Genomic DNA, 21080 nt, shown 5'->3' with positions numbered 1-21080 from the left:
TGTTCTGCTGCCCTCTGATGGCCAGGAGCAAGATGATGTCTCCTCCCAAAACAGTGCTTCTTCTGGTGTTCATGCTCCATGTTTCCAATATCATCTTTGTGAAGGCTGAGGATAGCTCAGCTGACAGCAGCACCTCTCCATACCTATGCCTCTGCCCCCCCCAGTGCGACAACCCATGCCAGCCTTTCCCTCCGTCGCCGCCGTATCCATTTTATGGAGCTCCGCCGCCGCCGTATCCATTTTATGGAGCTCCGCCGCCGCCGCCATCGCCGGTTGAGTGCCCACCAACTCCTATACAGTGCTGCGAAAATCCCCCAGCACAGGGTTCGGGTTCTCCTGTACAGTGCTGCCAAAATCCCCCGGCACAAAATCCCCCAGCACAGGGTTCGGGTTCGGGCTCGGGCTCCCCTAATCTCCCATATTACAACTATTCATCCTCTCCTCCATTGCCAACCTTCCACCGGGTCTGCAATGCTCTTCTCTCCATCCTGCTCTTCCTTCACTATGCTCTCTAGGTTCTCAGAGGATATGCTAAAATGCTAGCCTCCTCCTGGGATCCTCCATTGGACTGGTTTCTAATAAGTTTTGTGGTTTGTCATGGTAACTGTTAGTCGGTGTAGCTTGTTCTTATGTGCTTATGATGTGTATTCTCTTTTATATTCAAATTTGGAATAAATGTACGTCTCTATTTTATTTAATCTACAGCGATTCCGTTGCTTTTCGTTTCCTTAGAAAAGAAATTGAGAACTGTGGTATCTGATGGCTAGATTTTTGAATCTTATTAGGAAGTCTTTCCCAGTATTTGCATGAATGTGATAGGTAGACCCATGATTGCTCCCTTCCAGGGGGTTTCCAACAAAAGTTTGTACGTTAACATGGTAATTGTTGGTGGCTGCAGCATGTGTTTATAAGGTAAATAATTCTATCTTCTTCGATAAGATGATGAGAAATGAATGGATGGATGCCTTTGGAATATTTTGTTTCAAACTAAAACTTCTGTGCCCTCTTTTATCATGTAATTGCTTTCCCGGAATGGCACATCGGAGATCTGTTGCATTGTTAATGGTACTTGGTAAGCGGTTTTAGTGGGAAAGCGGCTCGGGTTTCAAGTGCAGTCTCGGCCACGTCTCCTTTGTTTTGGCATCATGCCTGGTTTTGGCGCTCTCTTGGCTCCCTTTAGAGATCCGCATGGGCGCATCTGGCGGGCGGTACTCCCTAGAGCGGCCACGTCTGGGAAACCGTGAGCGGCTTTTTGGCGTCGGTTTGTCGCTTACGGCGAGTTTCCGTCTTGTTCTCCGATGGTCCCTGGCGAGTTTTTCCTGTGCGTGTCCGAGCAAAAGCCGCGGACCGCGGTGGTTCCTGTGACAAACAAATCGTGCATTCCTCTGGAGGAGGATGTGGAGAAAAAGCATTCAGCTTTTAAAGATCGCTCGTTCCTTCAGCTGCATGCGTGCAATGAGGACTTTAATTTCAGTCATATATTTCCTCTGTTTTTTTATGGAAAAAACGTTTGGTGGCGGGTTGCATTTGAATTTCTAAGCCTCATGAGGGAGGCTTTGAGGAGACTTAAGTTTTGTTGAGTGGGGCATCACTTGTATTTACCTGGCTTAATATATTTGGCTGGACAAAAACACTGTCTCTTTAAAAGTAAAAGGACATCCCTCAGTGCGGTGGTGGATAGAGCTCTCCGTCAGACTGCAGAGATCATCCACACTAGTATGGCAACTTTATCCGGGATGGCTAGAGACATCTGAGATTCTCACTTCACTACTGCAGCGCTTAGATTTATCTTTGTCTCTTGGGAGCCCCTACTCTCAGTCATTTCAAGATGAATTTCGATGGTAATATGTTGATGACAGATAGAGAAAGAGGAGGTGCAGAATTTGTGATTAGGAATCATAAATTTAGACTGATTGTTGCGAGAGAGCGTCGCACCTAGGACATGACAGCTATTGGGGTGGAGCTCGGGACAGTATGGGAGGGCATCACCTTCGCGGGGTGTATTCTAGAGGCTAACAAAATCTTTCTAGAAGGGGACTCAGCAATGGTGATCAAGTGAATTCGGGACGAGGAGTGGAGGGGCGATGGCTATCCACTGCTCAAGGATATTCGCAGGATAGTGAGAGACTGTGACTCATTTTAGGCCACTCATATATATCGAGAGGCGAACAAGACTATAGACTAGGTCGCCTCCTTCGACGCTCACCATTCGGGAGAGGTTATTTGGATGTGTTTCGTAGCTGCTCCCTCACTCTTATACCATCTCCTTTCTATCGATTCTATTGACAACACTCACCTTAGAGCAGTGTGAGCAGCCGTTGTATTAAAAAAAAATAAAATGAAGAGGCACTGTTGTTCGTCGGATGGCTCCCCTGCTCGTCAAGCTGCATCATCGTACCTATCAATGTTGCATACGCCCCATAACTGCCCTATTCTATAGCGAACGTAATCACACTGAGGTGTTTAACGTTATTTATCTTGTGATCCAAGCGAGGACCTTAAAATCAGTTAGGGCATATGACTATCTTACTTGGTAATAAGCACCAATCCTCACATATATAAATATCATTCGAAGGATCTTTAGGTATGTTCGCTGCTATTTATCTCTCGAGTCTCCATTGTTTTCTCAAAATCTCTATCTAATTTAGGCATTGGAGGATCCTTCGTCAGACAAACTACTATAAGTAAACTTTTTTCCTTGATTTATGTTGGAGAACATGAGTTGCCATCTCCAACCAGAGCATAGGTTCCACGAACCACTTCACCTTCAGCTTTAGCTTAGAGCTTGGATCGATCTTGCAGGTCCGACCTGAATCATCATCAACACCAGCCTTAAGGAGCCAAATTGTGGAGCAGGATCTTGGCAGCAACAACTCTCTCTCTCTCTCTCTCTCTCTCTCTCTCTTTGGGTAACAAATGGAGGGAGAGGTATTGTACACGGCAACAAATTTTTGTGGATATAGGTGTGAGGATTCGTGCGGGCATGTGTTTAGTGCCACATTGGTTATTCGCCAAGGAGATTTTGGGTATTTATACAGAATCAAAAAATCCAAATAATACTTTTCGGTTAGCCATTTTGGATGAGGTTCTGTGTTGTTACAAATAGTATCAGAGAAAACTCGGCCCATAGTCTATATAGATTAGGGGACATTACAGTCAAGTTCATGGAGGCTGACCATGGGCCTATCATGGTGTTTGTGATTAGATTTGAATGAGTTTGAATCCTTAGCCTGATGAGAATGTCATAACTTAAACGGAGGGAATATGTGAGGATCCGTGCATGCATATGTTTAGTGTCACATCAGTTATTCATCGAGGTGATTTTGGGTACTTATATAGGATCAAGAAACCCAAATAATACTTTCCGGCTAGCCATTTTGGATGATGTCTTGGGTCGTTATAATAGGCCACATTTTAAAGAAAAGTTTCAACCAAGGAGGCCACGATTGTATTGTAAAACTAGTTATGAAGGCAATGCATCAAATAGCCGGTTGGATAACTTTTTGAGCTTTGTGAATTTTTGTGGACTAGCTTTACCAATTTGGTTGTTTGGTCTAAGAGTCGCAAGGTTTCGGGATTCAATTGATGAACAAGGAAAACATACTCATCGCTTCTTTTTATGATGAAAAAGGAGATCCAACAACGAGATAGCCAATCTTGACCTCTCTTTATGGACTCGAACAGTTGAAGGACTCGAACAAATTAGAATTTCTAAAGCAAACATTGTAATTTGAAGCAGGTATCATGATTTGTTTTCTGTGATTTTTCTTGTTGGATCGGCTGAACATTGTTTGAAAGCTTTTCGAAAAGCTTGATCATTGAGATTTCAGAGCATTGGTGGTGAATCAGTGTCAGATATTATGTTGTTCTTAACTAATTCATGAGGAAAATACTAAAACTGTATGTACATGTTTAGAGTAGTGTGGCCAACATATTTCCCCAACCTAACAATTATATCAGGATTCTCCATGTATCTAATATGGATTCTATTAACAACAGGATGGAGTGAGTGGCTTATGTCAGTGCTGCAGATTTAATGTTCTTGTTTGGTAAAAACAAGCATTTCCTTTTAGAATGAAGGAAACGAATAATGCTCACTCTTGACATTAAATGTATCATACATGTATATGTATTGAGTCGAAATGCTTCGGTACATGAATTGTGATGACCCATATGGGCGCATGTTTAGTTCCATATTGGTTATTTACTGGATAAATTTTAAGTATTTATATATGATTGAGAAATCCAAATAATACCTTCCGGCTAGCATTTTTTGGGTGAAGTTCTGGAGTATTATAAATGGTATTAAAGCGGATTCAGTCCATAACCTCTATGAATTAGGGGATACTGTAGTATAGGTATATTTGAGCTGACTAAAAGATTTGGATTCTTAGCCTCGCGAGGACGCTAGGGTTTAAATCTTGGATTTTTCTATAGGATCAAAGAATCCAAATAATACCTTTTAGCTAGCCTTTTTGGATAAGATTTTGGGTTGTTATATTAACTCAACTATTATAACCCTCCAACCAACTAAACAAAAAAAAGTGGTAGCTCTAACTAAATAATTTTATTACATAATTTTACTATAAAATATAGATGCTTTGCAAAAACAAAAGGCAAAATATTAGATCCTTCAACACTAGAATTTTGGGATGGAACAAAATTAGTGTAATATTTTTTGCCTCTCAATTTTCATAATTTTTTTTCTTCTATTGTATATTTTAATGCCAATATCACCATTTTTTGCAATAATTAGACTCAAATTACAAATTACCATGCATTACATACTAGCAATTTTTACATTGATCAATTAATTCAACCTCAATACCCACACATCATATCATATACTATTGCAACTAAAGCTCATTATGTCTAAAGTTTCTAGAATCCTTAATTTTAAGCCTCCAATCATGATATTAAGTAAATCATTGGCACAATGCCAGCAGGATTCAAGAGTAACTCTTATAATAAAGATACTTCTTTGACTCGTTTTTCACTTTATCTACTTGGAAAAGTAAAGAAGACGCCAAGAAGATAAACTAAACAAATACAAGCATATAAGTATACAGATAATAAAAAAGGTGTACCATTATGTAACATGTCAAAGTCATACATACTTCTTTATGTACTTCTTGTTCATATGCATGCATAAAAGTGGTAAATTCAATTGAAACCATAGTTTAAAATAATAGTTGTTATAACATGACAATAGTTTCTGTAATTATTTTGGACCATCTCCATTATATTGTGATGGGTGATTCAGTGCATTAATGATTTGTTACTACTATTATCACACCATAACCTTAATAAACTAATATATACTCTCAGTTCAATTTTTTTATTTTTTTTCTAAAATATGTGCCACCTAAAAGAATAAATCTTATTCAGTAAACAAGGATTTGGATAGCAGCAGCATTAAATTTCCTTGTTTGTTTAGTTGTGGCAGTTGTAATTTCAATATTAAATAAGTCTGAACCAGGAAGAATGGGGCAAGTAACGGCCGTTATAACGGCCAAGAGCGGGTGGTTTGTTACATCGGATTGACGCCGTTACTGGAAGCTGGAAATTCTAGCCTAGAATGGGCTGGGATTGGGAAGCTATAACGGTTGCGTCACAACCCCGTTAGAAATGGAGCCGGAGAGCCTGTAGGGCCGGAATCCGCGTCGCACCCGTAAGAACTCGTGTCGCTCTCTCCTTGGAAATTAAGCCGAGAGTCACGACCCCTTCGGCCTTAAAGCAGAGGAAATCAGGGAGGGGTAACTCTTTTTCATTCTCTCTCTCTCTCTCGCTCGCTCCGCGTCTGCCACCAGGAGCTCCTCCTCCATCGCCGCCGTCCGACGAGGTCGCAGTGCTTCTCTTTCCTCGGTACGATCTATCCCTCGCTCTCTCGATCTCCCTCTTTCTTTCTCGTCTGCGGCAATTCCATCTTTTCATCTTTTCTTTCGCTTTGCCATCGATTGATGCGAGAATCCATTCGTCGAGGCCGGCGACCTGTCTCTTGCGAAACTTTTTTGAATTTTTCTTTCTTTCTTTTTTTCTTTTTTTTCCTTTCTTTCTTGATTACCCGTTTCGGGATCGGTCGAGGATTTAGGGTTTTTGTGCTGCGTACTGGAGTTCTTCTATATTGTTGCCCTTTGTTTATGTAAATTATTCAAAATGGATGCTTCTTAATTACGGGCTATGGAATAAAAGGTACTAGTGGTTAGGAAGCGGGTTGCTGACCTAGATCCGGAAAATTTGCTCTCCTTGATGCATAAATCTAGTCAATCTTGAATATTGTTGGATTAATTGATGATAGAATGATCCATATTTTGGTAGATATACCGATTCTTGGTCTGGATATTGGTTCACCGAACATTATGCTCATTGATATCTCTGAGGCTGGTGATTTGATCGCTGCAGAAAGGGATTTTGGTTGAATTCTTGAACAAAGATGTTTTTTTTTTCTTTGAATTCGAGAATGCCTGCTCGTCAACTGAATGACTTGCTAAAATTGCTTTAAATTCTTTTGAGGGGTACCTTTTTGCAAGTTGGAACCAGATAGAACTCTTATTGACCTTTTATCTGCTTGTGCAGAGAGCAAACAATTTTGTTTAATGCAGGAAAAATTCCATGAGTTTTCCTTAAAAATATATTCTTTGGCCATCACTTGCTCGAGGTGCAGTGAGCTTCTTGCTTCATATTCTTTTCTCCAAGTGTATAAATTATGTTTTTATGATAAAGGGGCTGAACTGAATGTTATTGAATAATACTGCAACACGATTGTGCTTTTTCGATTGTTGCATTCTTTGAACTGTGATATTCTTTGTCCATCTTAAGATATTAGTGATATTTACTTGGTATAGTTGGACTGTGTGAAAAGTGTTAAGTGTTACTTCAAACGTAGAATGGGTGTTGACTTGTAAATGCTAACCTAACTGCTTTGTATATACATTCTTGTGATGTGAGAATGATTGTGGTACATTACGTGAGTTCACATATTGCCAATTATCTCACAACTTATTTGTAGATATCTTTCTTCATGTTCTTTAATCTTGCAGGTGTAAGGGAACTGTGAGATCCGATGGCTATGATTGATGAACCACTCTATCCAATTGCAATACTGATAGATGAGCTGAAAAATGAAGACATTCAGCTGCGACTAAATTCTATTCGCAGGCTTTCTACAATTGCACGGGCACTTGGTGAAGAAAGGACCAGAAAAGAACTAATCCCTTTTCTTAGTGAAAACAATGATGATGATGATGAGGTACTCCTCGCAATGGCTGAAGAGTTGGGTGTATTTATTCCATATGTTGGAGGGGTGGAATATGCACATGTTCTACTTCCACCTTTGGAAACATTGTGCACTGTGGAGGAAACTTGTGTTAGAGACAAGGCTGTCGAATCACTGTGCCGAATTGGAGCACAGATGAAGGAAAATGATTTAGTAGACTCGTTTGTTCCTTTGGTAAAGGTAAGACAACTTACTCAAATGATGGTTGGACTTATTACCCTTTGTTGTTTGGTTGGTACCTGCTTGTTATTCTTCCTTTTGAGTTTGATGCATGTGTTGTTTATGTTCACTTCGCAAGCAGAATTCTGATATTCATGGATATGCAGGGACGGACTCATTCTCCATTATTCTAGGGCTATTTTTCCCAGCTTCTCGTTTTGCTTGTTCTTTTCTCATGGATTATGTTAAAGGAAAAACCACATTATTCTTGAGGACATTCATCATCTTGTTTGGGGGGCTCTCTGGCAGAAATTTTACATATTGCCGGCATAGCAGTTTGCCATGATGGACACTTATGTGCTGAAATTGATGTATTTTATGGAGCAATTGTGTCTTCTCAGATTGGGGGACTCTATGCATGCCAAAATTTTGCATGTGTTGTGGTAAAACATAGATCTTATAAAAAATTTGAGATTGAAGAATACCTATTATTCTGGTTTGTCGTACTGCCTTATGTGAATTTTCATACCCATCACGACAATCATATATAGAAGGAAAAGAAGAGTGCTTTTTAAAATTTTCTTTTAAGACTAACTTCATTATAGAGCTTTCATGTTGCCCAAAAGCTTGAATCAATTGAAATTTAACTGTTCTCATATTAATTCTATCTTTGCTTTCAGTGCTCTTGCCTTCATGTATAAAATCCACTTACTCTAATTTGAAATGTCATCGTGTTCAGTTAATTTCCTGACTCGTTCATTTTCTCATGTGCTTCAGAGGCTAGCAGCAGGCGAGTGGTTTACAGCTCGAGTTTCCTCTTGTGGTCTGTTTCATATTGCCTATGCAAGCGCACCAGATCACTTAAAGGCAGAATTAAGGTCCATCTATGGCCAGTTGTGCCAGGACGACATGCCTATGGTGAGAAGAGCTGCTGCAACAAACCTAGGAAAATTTGCAGCTACAGTTGAATCGAACCATCTGAAGATTGAAATCATGTCAATATTTGAGGATCTAACACAAGATGGTACTGTTTGGTTTATACGTTTTATTAATTTATCATCTGCTAGTAGTTAGGATTATTTCCTTTTTGTGACATGTATTGCTATACTGATTGTTTGTATTTTTCCGAACTGTTTATCAATTTCTCTTTAAGTTATGGAAACATGTTAATGAGTCCTGTGACTTTAACATTTTTTCGCTGACCTACCTAGTACTGATGCTTATATTTGTCAGCCTTCTATCTACATTTTGAGATCTGGAATTCTTTATTTCTTGATGATCAATGGACAACGATTATAAATGGCAATTGTGGGGAGCGTAGAATTATTTTAACACTTTGTTTAAATAATGGTGACTATTATGTTATAAAGGCCTATTATAATGGTTGTATAATGGTTTTAGAGCACCTCATGTTGTTAGATGTGAAACTCAGGAGCAGGTGCTGATGTAGTTGAGGGTGCGGGGAAGCAAATTTTTTAGAAAGACTTTTTAAGGAAGTCCTTAGGAAGTGGGTGTGGGTTTGAGCTACCAGGGAGATTATGAAGCAAGTGCATTACCCTAGGTAGTAGACTACTAAGGTTATGCATTATGAAAACAGACATGTATGCCTGCAGTTATAATGCCAATACTAGGGTTGTATTGGGTGTTTGTCTCAACTTCTGACTCTTTATTTTTGTCTTTCTCATTTTAAAGTTGTGTACTCTCTGTCTCTCTCTCTCTCATTGCAAAGTGGGTGCATTCACAAAAACACTATTAAAAAAATAAAACACAGCAATAACCTAATCTAGCTGTCCATGCAACAGCACACCCATCTGTATATATGCAACTCTTTTGTCTATGTTTGTGTATGTAAGCTGCTATGAATAATGACATGCACATATGTTGTCGTTTGCTAACTCAGTGTGGTGTTAGTCCAAACCCATATACTGAACTGTGTCAACAGTTTCAGTGCTGGTGTCATTTTAAAGTTATTGAAAAGAATTTGAAAATCCAAGGGCATGGAAAAAAAAGAATAAGAAAAGTAAAATATTCAAAGATGAGTCAGACATATGAATTATTTTTTTATGACTTAATATATTGCTTGCTTGACTAGTTTTAACAGTTATCACATTCAAGTTTTTTTGAAAATTAAGCATTTTCTAGAAGAAAGTACTATACAAAAAGCTAAGATAAAATCAGAAAAAAATATTAGGTATCCTTCTAGATTATAATATATTGTTTGCTGACAATATAACGGACATGAAAGTGGCACTAGATGAGGAGTCTTTGTGACACATAAAGATTATGGTGTCTAATAATTAGTTTACCATCTCAACTTCCATTCAAAAAAATATGGTATTGTTAAAATAATGACTGGTTAGCAATCATCAAGAATGACTGAAGGACATTCAAATCACTAATACTTAATGCATCAATATCAAATATTATTCTTCTAAAGTATGAATTCATGTTCAGCAAGTAAAGGAATGGCTATAAAAGGTATAAATTATTAATTTACTAATCATTAAATTATGAACTAACAGATTTGAATCACTGATGTATTAAGCATTCATCAGACTTGCTTTTACACCAAATGTTTATATTCATCTTGAAGTTTGACAAAATCACATACGACTACGAGGTTTCATTAATTACACATTTTTAAGGCCACAGGATTGTAGGGTGCTGGGATCCTTCAGGCTTGATATATTACTACTAAAGTAAGAAAAAGTAAGAAAATTTGGCTCTTAGTAGCCACAATCTTCTAACTACGATAATGCACCCCTCTTGGAATATTCCAGGCATCTTGAAACCATGCCCACTTCCTAAGTTGTTACTTATAAAAGTATTTCTAATGTATTTGCTTCCTTGCACTCACACATAAACCAGCTCTCAGTTTTGGCAATTAAATTTTGCTTGTAGAGGGAACAAACCATTCTTCTAGATCAGGCCTGATATATTATTGCTTAAATAACAAAGAAGTCCATATTTTGACTATAGATGGAACCAAGGTTCGTAGAACTGGTATGGGGGTTGAAGCAGTCGACAATCGATTTGATAAGGTACTGGTATGTATCGTATGGACCTAAGGCGTATTAGAACCAAGGGAGGGATAGCGAGGAAGAGAGAGAGAGAGAGAGAGAGAGAGAGAGAGAGAGAGAGAGAGAAGAGAGAGAGAGGGGGGCTGAAGCCACCAGGGTTCGTCATCTTCAAAAGAGAGAGAGGAGAAAGAGGGAGAGAGGGGGCGAAGTTGCCGAGGTCGTTGTTATCTTCGGGAGAGAGAGCGAGATTGAGTGAGAGAAAGGGGGCGAAGCTGTTGAGGTCATCGTTTTTCGGAGAGAGGGATTGTGAGAGAGGGAAGAGAGAGAGGGCGAAGTGTGTACCTGTGGTGTTTGTCGGAGGTGGTGGCAGCGACTGGTATGGGTGGTGGTGTTGAAACCTTGACCCTGGCCAAACACAAGAGGGAGGGAGAGAGTGATTGAGAGGCAAGGCGACTCAGGGTTGGGTCAGGGGGGTTTATAAAGGCAGTAGACCGCTTGAATCATCTTTAACCAAGCAAAACTGGACAGTTGTGCTTGGTTCAGGTTGGTGCAAGCCGGTTCGAGGCATGTTCGGAATTGAACTTGCATATTGACTTTTTTATTTTGGCCCGAAACAGGTTGGTACACTCCGAACCGAGTGGTTCGGGTCGAGACAACTAACCTTGGATGGAACAAATACCAAACAACACCTTGAAGAAGAATTAACGATCTTCTTGCTCTCAACCATCAGTTGTGGCTGAAATTGGTGGTGAAGCTTGAATGTTTGCATCCAGATCAACTGAGTATTATTTATGGTTTTTCATGTGCTTTATTCAGTATATTTGCTGATGGCTTTCATGTAGCATTGCATGGTTGTAGTGATGATGCTTATTGTTCTAGACGATAGTTGTAAGCGATTCTCGTTATTTACATGTCTTCTGGATGCTTTCTGGTTTACATGTTCTCACACTTGTATCCCAATATTCTAGCTTGGTGTATTTCCCCATTTAATTATGTTTACTCTTTTCTTTTTCAACTTCAATTGTCTTTACTATACTGCTAAGTATAAATATGTGTCAAACTTCTCTGTTTCAGATCAAGATTCTGTGCGCTTGCTGGCTGTTGAGGGCTGTGCCGCACTTGGGAAGTTGTTGGAACCCCAGGACTGTGTAGCTCATATCCTTCCGGTCATTGTTAATTTTTCACAGGTATCCCTGACATATGCTATGCTTTCTGCTTAATATATGCTGTTTTTCCTTGATTGTATGAGGCAAATATATTCTGCAGCTTGGGTACATGTTTGCACCAACAGCATATGCTTCTCTCATTGGCCTGCAAAATTACTGTTCGCATCTACTTCATATTTATAGGGTGCACATTTAGATGTTGCTAGAAGATTGTCATATCAGATGTGGTTTATTTCATGGTATGAAGTGCATTTATGTAAACTTCTTGAATAGGATAAGTCCTGGCGTGTCCGCTATATGGTTGCAAATCAGTTGTATGAGCTTTGTGAAGCTGTTGGCCCAGAACCTACCAGGTAATACACTTACAAGTTCTGATATTACTGCTATATTGCATCCAATAGCTTATCCTTATCTTAGTTTGTTTTGCAGTTTGGGTCCTGATTTTATGCTATTATCTTAGTTTTTCGATTAGGCTATAGAATGTTTACATTCTTGCAAACAAAAATATATGTGGTTATATTAAAGTCGAGTAACTTGGTACTTTTCTTTTCCGTATTGTTGTGGCCATATATGAACTTTGCGAGATATCTCATCCTTTTTGACCTCTGTGTTGCTTTAGGGCGGATTTGGTGCCAGCATATGTTAGGCTTCTTCGTGATAATGAGGCTGAAGTACGCATAGCAGCTGCAGGGAAGGTGACAAAGTTCTGCCGGATCTTGAGCCCTCAACTTGCAATCCAGCATATCCTTCCTTGTGTAAAGGTATTTATTTTGTAGAGAATTTAATACAGTCCTAGTGATATAGTGGTTAGAACATGGAACTTGCACTTTCCTTTTTATTCCTTCTATTCCTTTTGTGATCTTGTTCGCATACAATGTTATCATCTCCAGGAATTGTCATCAGATTCTTCACAGCATGTTCGTTCAGCTTTGGCTTCGGTAATCATGGGTATGGCACCAGTACTGGGAAAGGTATGAATAGCATTGCAAGCATAAACAAGGTTCTTCTGTGAGGTGTGAACCGAACAATCATATAAGCAAATTTACACAAATTCGTGTAGCTTATGCATATATATGTATAATGATGTGGGCTCATCTGTTGCATTCTTTGAAATACAAATTATTTATGGTGTAATGTTTATCGAATCTGTTTTCTAGCTACCTTTACTTCTTTGCTTTTCAATTTTTGATCATCTAGAACCTAATTTGGATTGTTATTTGAAACTTTTGCTCTTCTTATATATATATATATATTGAAAAAATATTAGCTGGTTTTCATGCTTTTGGTTTCTAATTCTGATATATAGTCATTTGTGACAATTAACTCCAGTAATGCATGGTAAGCTATGTCCTGTGGTAGCTTAAATGGTGAACAGTTCTTGAATTGTTTGCTAGTGACATATCCACTGCTGGTCTCAGCTTAGTGGCCGTTGTCCATGTGAATGGGAAATGCAAGTGCATCTGATGGTGAAAGCTTAGGTGCCTCATGCTTTATCTCTATTTTATATTTGATCATGATGCCTGGTGATCGTGTGAAATCTATCCCCAGAATTATTGATAGACTTTGTATGTCTCACCTGTGCTTGATTCACATTTGATATGATTTAGTGTCATTATTTTAATTGGTTTGAATAGTGTCTTTTTATATCATGCTATCACACAATAAGCAAAATATCCATTTTTTTTTTGTTTTTTCGTTTTTCACGTGTTTTTGGTGTTGTGAATATTTGTTGTCAACATTTTGCAACTAGGATTAGAATTGTGTACTGCTTCAATTATTGATGATAATCATCCATCATGTTGCATTCCTTTTTTTGGGGGTGGGGTGGGGTGGGTCTGTTATTTCAGAGTAAAGGTTTGCTAGTGTAGTTATCTTAAATTTGTTCGTGTAACAAAATCTTTAGATGGTTTACATATTTAGACTCAGTTTTAACCTATATAATCATTGTCTGTTTATATTATTATTTTTTTTCTGTTCAGAAGTTTGGAGAATTTGTTGTCCAATTGATTTTGGAAATGCCTGTTCTCATATCTTTATGCCTTTGTTTTCTATGTTTTTCTTTCAGTTTGCTAGATGCAATGAGCTAGTTGCTTGTGTTTGTGCCTTTGTGGCTTAACTAATGCATGGTCTGTGTTAAAGCGTATTCTCTGGTAGGAACTTTAAGGTTAGCCACTTAAGGTTAACTATACAAATTAGTAGATGGCTCCCAAATTCTGATACATGTCTCTAGAACACCATGTTATTGTTTCGGTTACCTAACATGCTTGTCACCTTTACATCCATTTTATCTTAAATAGAGATTTCACCAATTTTGGTGTTTTATGTAGGATGCTACTATTGAACAACTTCTTCCAATCTTTCTTTCTCTGCTGAAGGATGAATTTCCTGATGTCCGACTCAATATAATTAGCAAGCTTGATCAAGTTAATCAGGTGAGCATATCTTTTAATGGCTTTATCGCAATGGATATTTTCATATGGTTGTCTCTTGTTGATTTTTAGTGTTGCATGAATGTCTTGCTGCATTCTTAAAGGCTTTTGTTTTCTTTCTTTATTGCATGGTTATACATAGATTTAAGAAGGCATCGATTGTTTGTACCATTGTTTTAAATTCAGCCATGGTGGCCACTATAGCAGCCATTATAGCGGTTTCAAACCTAAACAGCTTTGCTATGCGCCATGGCAGCCTCATGTGGTGCTTGGGCCTATAGCGCCTGATATAGCAGGAGAAAAGCAACTATGATGGCAGCTAGCTTCCATTACCCAGTTATGGTCTTAGCAATCCAGGGTCTTGGGAGAGGCAAATTGGGTAGGCCTAACCTTTGGCATTTTTTTGCACAAAGTTGCTGTCCCAGGACTTGAACCTGTCCATTGCGCTTGTTAGCACAAGCCTTTATTATTGCACCAAGCAATGGCCCCTCCTAGGACTTATAGCGTACAGCAGCCACTACTTTATTGATTTATAGGGGGCAATATGTTTCATAGCGGACTGGACCAGTTCTAATTGCACTGGTTCAGCATTTAAGCTTTAATTGGATTAAAAGAAGGGTCAGTTCACTTATTTGGTGCCCTAGTTGAATGGAGAGTGGGAAAGAATAGAAGAGAAGAATGGAGGGTAGGAAAGAATGTAGGCATCCCTCTCATCACTGCACCACTAATGCTCCAAAGCTGGAGCTCCCTCACCAACACTCAATAGCCAATGCATCACCTTGCCCCCCGGAGATCTTTTTTTTATGGTCGATGTTATATGATCATGGACAACTTTATTTTATGAATGATGTTATTATTTTTGGTAGAGGGTGATATTTGTTATTAGATTGTGGAGCTTTGCATTATATGACGTGGATATGGTATTATGATGTTAGGTCGATAATGTTTTATAGTATTGTCCTTCATTTCTAATTTTTTGCATGAACTTGATGTAAAGTATTGATTTTGATACTTAGTAAGAAAAACATGGATATGTTTTCACAGCCTGCTTTGGGTTCATAATGCCTGCTATAGAGCCCGCTAATCCGCTATCTGCTATGAAACCTCCTAGCTGCTACATGTCCGCCGTTCACTTTTTAATGCATTGTTTGATACTAAAGCAAAAGTACAAATTCAGCTTATTTTCGGATTCCTGTTTCTGGTTCAAGCCAACCTGATAGTACCAGAGCTAAATTACACGAACATAAAATGCACTAGTAGATGAATTAGTGAAATAATGTAAAGCACTCAAAGTGATTCTAGTTGTTCTTTCCTTCTGCAGCCTACTTGTTACATATGGAAGAGGCAGAACAAGCGCATTACTAATGTTCATCGCATGGATTAAGTAGACAATACTGATAGTTTAACTGCATAAGTTATACTTATCCAACTTTAGTGAGAAATTTTTCTTTCACTTAATGGAAGATGCAGAGCAAGCTCTCCCTTTATTTGACATGTGATTGAAAGTTCTAATCTTTGCTGTCGTAGTTTGTTTTCTTGCTGTATTCTCCCCTTCAGTTATCTATATTGGTGCTTTCGATGCTACATATACTTAGATGATGCAATTATTGTAATCTAGTCAGCTTTCATGAGATAACAGTATCTATCTTTGATGAATGGTATTTTCTAGTTGGGTTACAAAACATAGTTATTGCATAAGCTTTTGTTGTTTTTGAAAAATAAATTGTTTGTGTTTTAGCTAAAATACAAATGCCCATGCAGGTTATTGGAATTGATCTCTTGTCCCAATCACTACTGCCAGCCATTGTGGAGCTTGCAGAGGATAGACACTGGCGGGTTCGGCTAGCCATAATTGAGTACATTCCTTTGTTGGCAAGCCAATTAGGTGTTGGATTTTTTGATGATAAACTTGGTGCTCTATGCATGCAGTGGTTGGAAGATAAGGTAAAATAATTTCTTGTCATAATATATATGACTAAGATAATTTATCTTTGAACTATTTTCAGCATTCTTTTTAATATTGACTCTAACATCATCTTGCTTTGGTGATTACTCATTTGCAGTGTCAATTTTGTTTTCTTTTATCCTTATAGTGATATATGCTTGACAGTATTGATAGGGGTTGATTAACCATGTAATTGAAACTACAGGCACACCTCTATTCATGAACAAATAATTGAAGCTGTTATGCTTCAAATGGTTGCAATAAATTATCATAGACCTTTTAAAAGTTAATTCATCCATCTGCATGGCTTGTGGGTATGCACTAGGTAGTTGTGAATAAAAGAATATTGGGCTTGTGTTTTCTTGACAGAGATTATTTTCATTTTTGTCACGTTGCATAGCTTAATATAATATACGAGATTATTTGCAATCTTGTGGCCCTTGCGAGTAAATCCAGCCTATCCATCTGTTTTCTTTTTCTATTTAGGCTGCTAATAAGACATTTCTTAAGCAAAACTGTCAATGCCAAAAATGTCAATAAATTGACCAAAAGGCTTAATTATTTCGCAGGTTTTCTCAATTAGAGATGCAGCTGCTAATAACTTGAAGCGTCTTGCAGAAGAATTTGGCCCAGAATGGGCTATGCAGCACATAATTCCACAGGTTGGCTTTTATGGTTCAGTTGTAATAGCATATCCTTTTGCATGAAGCATCAGTATCTGTTTCCTTCTTTATCCTGATGGATTTGCTGTATATTAGGGTGGCAGCATTCAGTAACATGGTGATGCTGAAAAAACTTGAAATTTGAGTTTATTCAACTCATCTGGAAGTTTATTCAATTAGCCACTGGCATCAAATATGGCACAACGCTTGCAGCAGTTCCTGCCACTGAAATTTATGGACTGCTTTGGTTACAAATAGGTTTTATTATCTAAAGAATAGTAAATGGATACCTTTGAAATCTATGAGTACTTCCATCCGGGCTATTTAAGCTGAAAATTACAATTGTATGTAAAATCACAATTTTGTTTGGGAAGAATACTGCTAGAGAGAAGATTATATTGCAGAAGATAAATGCAGAGGATTCACCTAGCATTTGGGGTGGACAAAGTGGACAACTAGAATTTGAAAAAATGTTAAAAAGAAAAATTATATACAACCTACATGTATATGTATCTTTATGGGAAAATAGTCTCTAGAAAAGGGAAAAAAGCTACAAACAAAAAACAACACCTCAGCGACCAACAATATATAGGGTACCAAATTGTAATCCATGAGTTTTTTAATAAGTCGTATACGTTTCTTGCAAAAGTCATTAATAGTTCATGCATAAGTCATGAGATTTCTGAATCATGAATCATTGAACGATTCTCAGTTTGATCACTCAGAAATAATTTGGAGAATATGCCTAAGAAAAAAGTGAGGAGGATTCTAGCATTTCAATAATTTGGAGAATACTAGCCATATGGGGCCTACAAGAGGCGGAAACATACAATAAAAAATTGATGCAGATTTTCTATTTCCCTTTTATCAAAAGTTAGGTAACTAAACTTTCTTGGAATTGTTTCATGGGTTGTGCCATCCCTTTTGTTCTTGATCTCATAAAATAAGTACTATCACATTGATATCTATATATATTTTCCTTTTAAAGATTTGAATTGGTTATTTGAGCTTGAAATTCTTTGCTTGTTTAGTCTACATTTAATTATCAAATGAGTTAAAGGTATTAAACCGTTTGGCTATGAGAATTCTTTCCATTGTTAATCTGGGTTGGCTTTGTGAATCAAGGATGCTTCAATTATTTTCCAACACCATGTCAGCATAACTGACATTGTATTTTTCCACTGGAAAGTTTATCAAGGCTCCAGTAGAGAGAGAAACAAACAAGGTTTCTCTTCATATGTAAATGTTTATGCTATATTATTTTACAATATGATAGAGGTTCAGACCAGAAAAAAAGAAGAGCCTAGGCCTGCCACATATATATCTAGGGTAGCCTCGTGTGAAATGGATAAATCCAAATTAATCAAGTTGTGAGCTGCTTGTGATTTTTTTCCCTTTTCTCATGGGAATGTCCTAAGTCCTAATGATGAGATGCATATCTGATCCATAGATGATTTGTCCATTTGCTTGGTTCATGCGATTTTCATTTTTGTGGTGGCTTGTGTAATGATTATTTTTTAAAAATTTTTGCTAGTTTTTGATATTATGGTTTTTGTGATTGGCTCATGGCCCTTGGATGTTATAAATGTAATGTCTATGTCATAGTGGAAAATGCATGCTGTTATAGAAACACAAGAAGAGATTAATATAGAGGAAATATCTTTGAGAACTCGGATGGGATCTCATGAGGTAGCAAGATTCACGAATTTCTCTTTGTGGATCACAAGGTAGACAATAATGATTATATGTAAAGCTGATATGGAAGTCTTAACGTGGAGAGAAATTTAAGGGAGGAACAAAGAAAGTGATTGAAAACTTATAAAGGCACATCTTGGTAATGTTGTAAATGTCATGCTGTTCGCTAGCCACTCCGTATGGCATGTCTTTCTTATTTTGTCTTGGCTCATACAAATGGACAACAGTCAAGTTAAATTACTATTTAAAGAACAGGGAAATAAAAACTGATTGTGGTTTAAACTAACAGCTTTGTATTTTCAAGACTGATCAAGAGAATTTCTTATGTAGGTGCTTGACAAAATCAATAATCCACATTACTTGTACCGTATGACGATCCTGCATGCAGTTTCTCTACTAGCCCCTGTCATGGGTGCTGATATTACATGCCAAAAGCTGTTGCCTGTGGTGATTGCTTCCTCAAAGGACAGGTGAATTCTGAACCATTTGTTGAGCTAACACCAGTTTCTTTCCCTAGATCTATACCATACAGCCAGTTGAACATCTCACTGAAAATTTTCCTATTCTGCTAGGGTACCCAACATCAAATTCAATGTGGCAAAGGTTCTACAGTCGCTCGTACCCACTCTTGGCCAATCAGTAAGTAGGATAATTTGCACAATGATGCTCTGCATCTTATATCTTGCTGCCATCATGGTATTTCGATTGATCTTGGTCGTGCTCAAAATTCTACCTCACAGGTGGTGGAAGGCACGATTCGTCCTTGTCTTGTTGAGCTCAGCGAGGATCCAGATGTGGATGTCAGGTACTTTGCCAGCCAAGCACTACAAGCATGCGACCAAGTCATGATGCCAAGCTAGGATGGTGTTCTAGTGGTTTGATCTCTACCATTTGGTTCTTCTAATTTCCATTTTTCATCCAAGACATGCTCTGTGCCTTCCTGCTGAATCTGTCTGGGATCTTTAATTCAGTGATGAAAGAACACTAGCTTTTGTATGTTAATTTGTTAGAAATGAAGATGTTCTAGGTTGGCAAAAGTTTCTTTTTGATTTTTAAATTTGAATTATTGTGATTTTACTAGGTTTTTGGGTTTTAGCTGAAGTACAACAAAATTATCATGAGTGCTGGTAAAGTTTTAAATTTTAGATGGATCCCTGCTTAGGATGGGACTTTGCACTGTTGTTTGTGTATTTTGTGCCTCCTTGATCTTAGGATGACATCTTCCAGAAATGCTCATGGTTTAATATGATTTGATGCCAAATTATGATATTGGAGAAGTTAGGGTTCCTTCCGAGCCCTGAACGAATTTCTTTACGGCTTGCTTGAAATTTGAACTTTTGATATCCCAGCCTTGGCTGTAATTCGCAGCTTACTGGATACTGTTCCGTAGTGTCCTCTAGGAGGGCTTTGACATGAGCTTGTATTCTAACGCATGCTTAGCTGTCCGGTGAGAAGCATGATTTGGGCTTTCTGTCATGGGTTGATATGCTGGCCAATTAATTGTGGAAATGATAGAAAAGCTTGGTCATCTCATAGAGATATGAAATTGGTTCAGTTTAATTCTATGAAGACAAATGGTTGAGTTATAGCTCCCAGAGGAAGCTAAATCATGTTCCTTGTCAGATTTGTGAGCCCTTTGCTGACTCCATGGCAGCAACTTATCCTAGAAATTACCCAAGAAATATATAACCTGATTAAAATATTTCTTTTCAGCTCATTACGGAAAATTGATCAAATGATAGTTCAATTTTGCAGTATATGTCCGGCGTAATACTGAAACAAAGATGTTTGGGTTTTTAGAATTTTGTAGTTGTTTTCATGTTCTGGTTTTTCTAGCCTAAAGGTTTTCTTCCAAATTCCTAAAATTTAGCCCGGTGATCTGGAAACAGTTTGGAGAATAAAATTGAGTTTGATTCGATTTAAAATACTTAAATTAGAAAATAAAAATAAAAATAAAAAAAATATTTGAGGTTGATTTGACTCGTATCAGTCAAGCTTGAGCCTTAGTTCTATTTTAAAAAATATAGTTAAAATAAACAAAATATTATATTATAATTAAAATATTTAATATATATATATATATATATATATATATATATATATATATATATATATATATATATATATATATATAGAGGATTGATAATCTAAGGTTATCAATCTATTTATTTTTTTTAAGACAAAAAATATTTTTACTTTTTATAATTTTTAAGAATATTTTATATTTTTTTACGATCTCATATTAACTCATTCTCTCACCCTCCAATTAATACTCTTTCTCTTTCTTTCTCTCTCTCTCTCTCTCTCTCTCGGGTGATAAAGTAGCAAGGCACCTCTCTCTCTCTCTCTCTCTCTCGGGTGATAAAGTAGCAAGGCACCTCTCTCTCTCTCTCTCTCTCTCTCTTCGCATGGCATGCCGTTCTCTCACCCAATTCGGACAGGCATCCTTCCCCGGTTTGCTCTTCCTTGGTCTTGCCAGCAGACATCCCTAACAATGGGGGACTAAAAAGTTTGAACTCTGGATCACTTTGCGTTGCAAGCTGGGCTAATTCATCATCAGCTTTTGGCTGTATAAGTTACAAATAAAAACATTAGCGAATCTCTAATGCCGTCGATCGAATTCTTAAAATGAATGGCCATCTAACAAAGAACAAAATCACAAATCGTACAGCACGGAACAAATCACAATATTATCAAATATATGTTATGATGTCTATCAATAATCACC

At 37.7% G+C, this 21080-nt stretch overlaps 1 protein-coding gene across 1 annotated transcript; it reads left to right on the top strand.

The window, feature by feature from the left end:
* Window positions 1-5711: 5711 nt before the first annotated feature.
* On the top strand, window positions 5712-19532 carry LOC103712762 (serine/threonine-protein phosphatase 2A 65 kDa regulatory subunit A beta isoform). Its single transcript, XM_008799383.4, has 13 exons — window positions 5712-5865; window positions 7041-7456; window positions 8213-8459; window positions 11530-11642; window positions 11895-11974; window positions 12241-12382; window positions 12512-12592; window positions 13949-14053; window positions 15812-15994; window positions 16565-16657; window positions 18683-18822; window positions 18925-18991; window positions 19093-19532. The coding sequence occupies exons 2-13, from the start codon at window positions 7064-7066 to the stop codon at window positions 19210-19212; spliced, it is 1764 nt and encodes a 587-aa protein (XP_008797605.2). The 5' UTR covers window positions 5712-5865; window positions 7041-7063; the 3' UTR covers window positions 19213-19532.
* The last annotated feature ends 1548 nt before the right edge of the window (window positions 19533-21080 follow it).

The sequence above is a fragment of the Phoenix dactylifera genome, chromosome 1, assembly GCF_009389715.1.
Source record: "Phoenix dactylifera cultivar Barhee BC4 chromosome 1, palm_55x_up_171113_PBpolish2nd_filt_p, whole genome shotgun sequence".
Classification (NCBI taxonomy): domain Eukaryota; kingdom Viridiplantae; phylum Streptophyta; class Magnoliopsida; order Arecales; family Arecaceae; genus Phoenix; species Phoenix dactylifera.
The sequence above is the reverse complement of the archived record's forward strand: the minus strand, read 5'-3'. Positions and strand labels throughout refer to the sequence as shown.

Coding starts and splice junctions, on each gene's coding strand:
- LOC103712762 (XM_008799383.4), top strand. CDS start 7,064: ATGGCTATGATTGATGAACCACTCTATCCAATTGCAATACTGATAGAT. Junction 11,643..11,894: donor TCATTGTTAATTTTTCACAG/GTATCCCTGACA, acceptor CTTCTTGAATAG/GATAAGTCCTGGCGTGTCCG. Junction 11,975..12,240: donor GTTGGCCCAGAACCTACCAG/GTAATACACTTA, acceptor GTGTTGCTTTAG/GGCGGATTTGGTGCCAGCAT.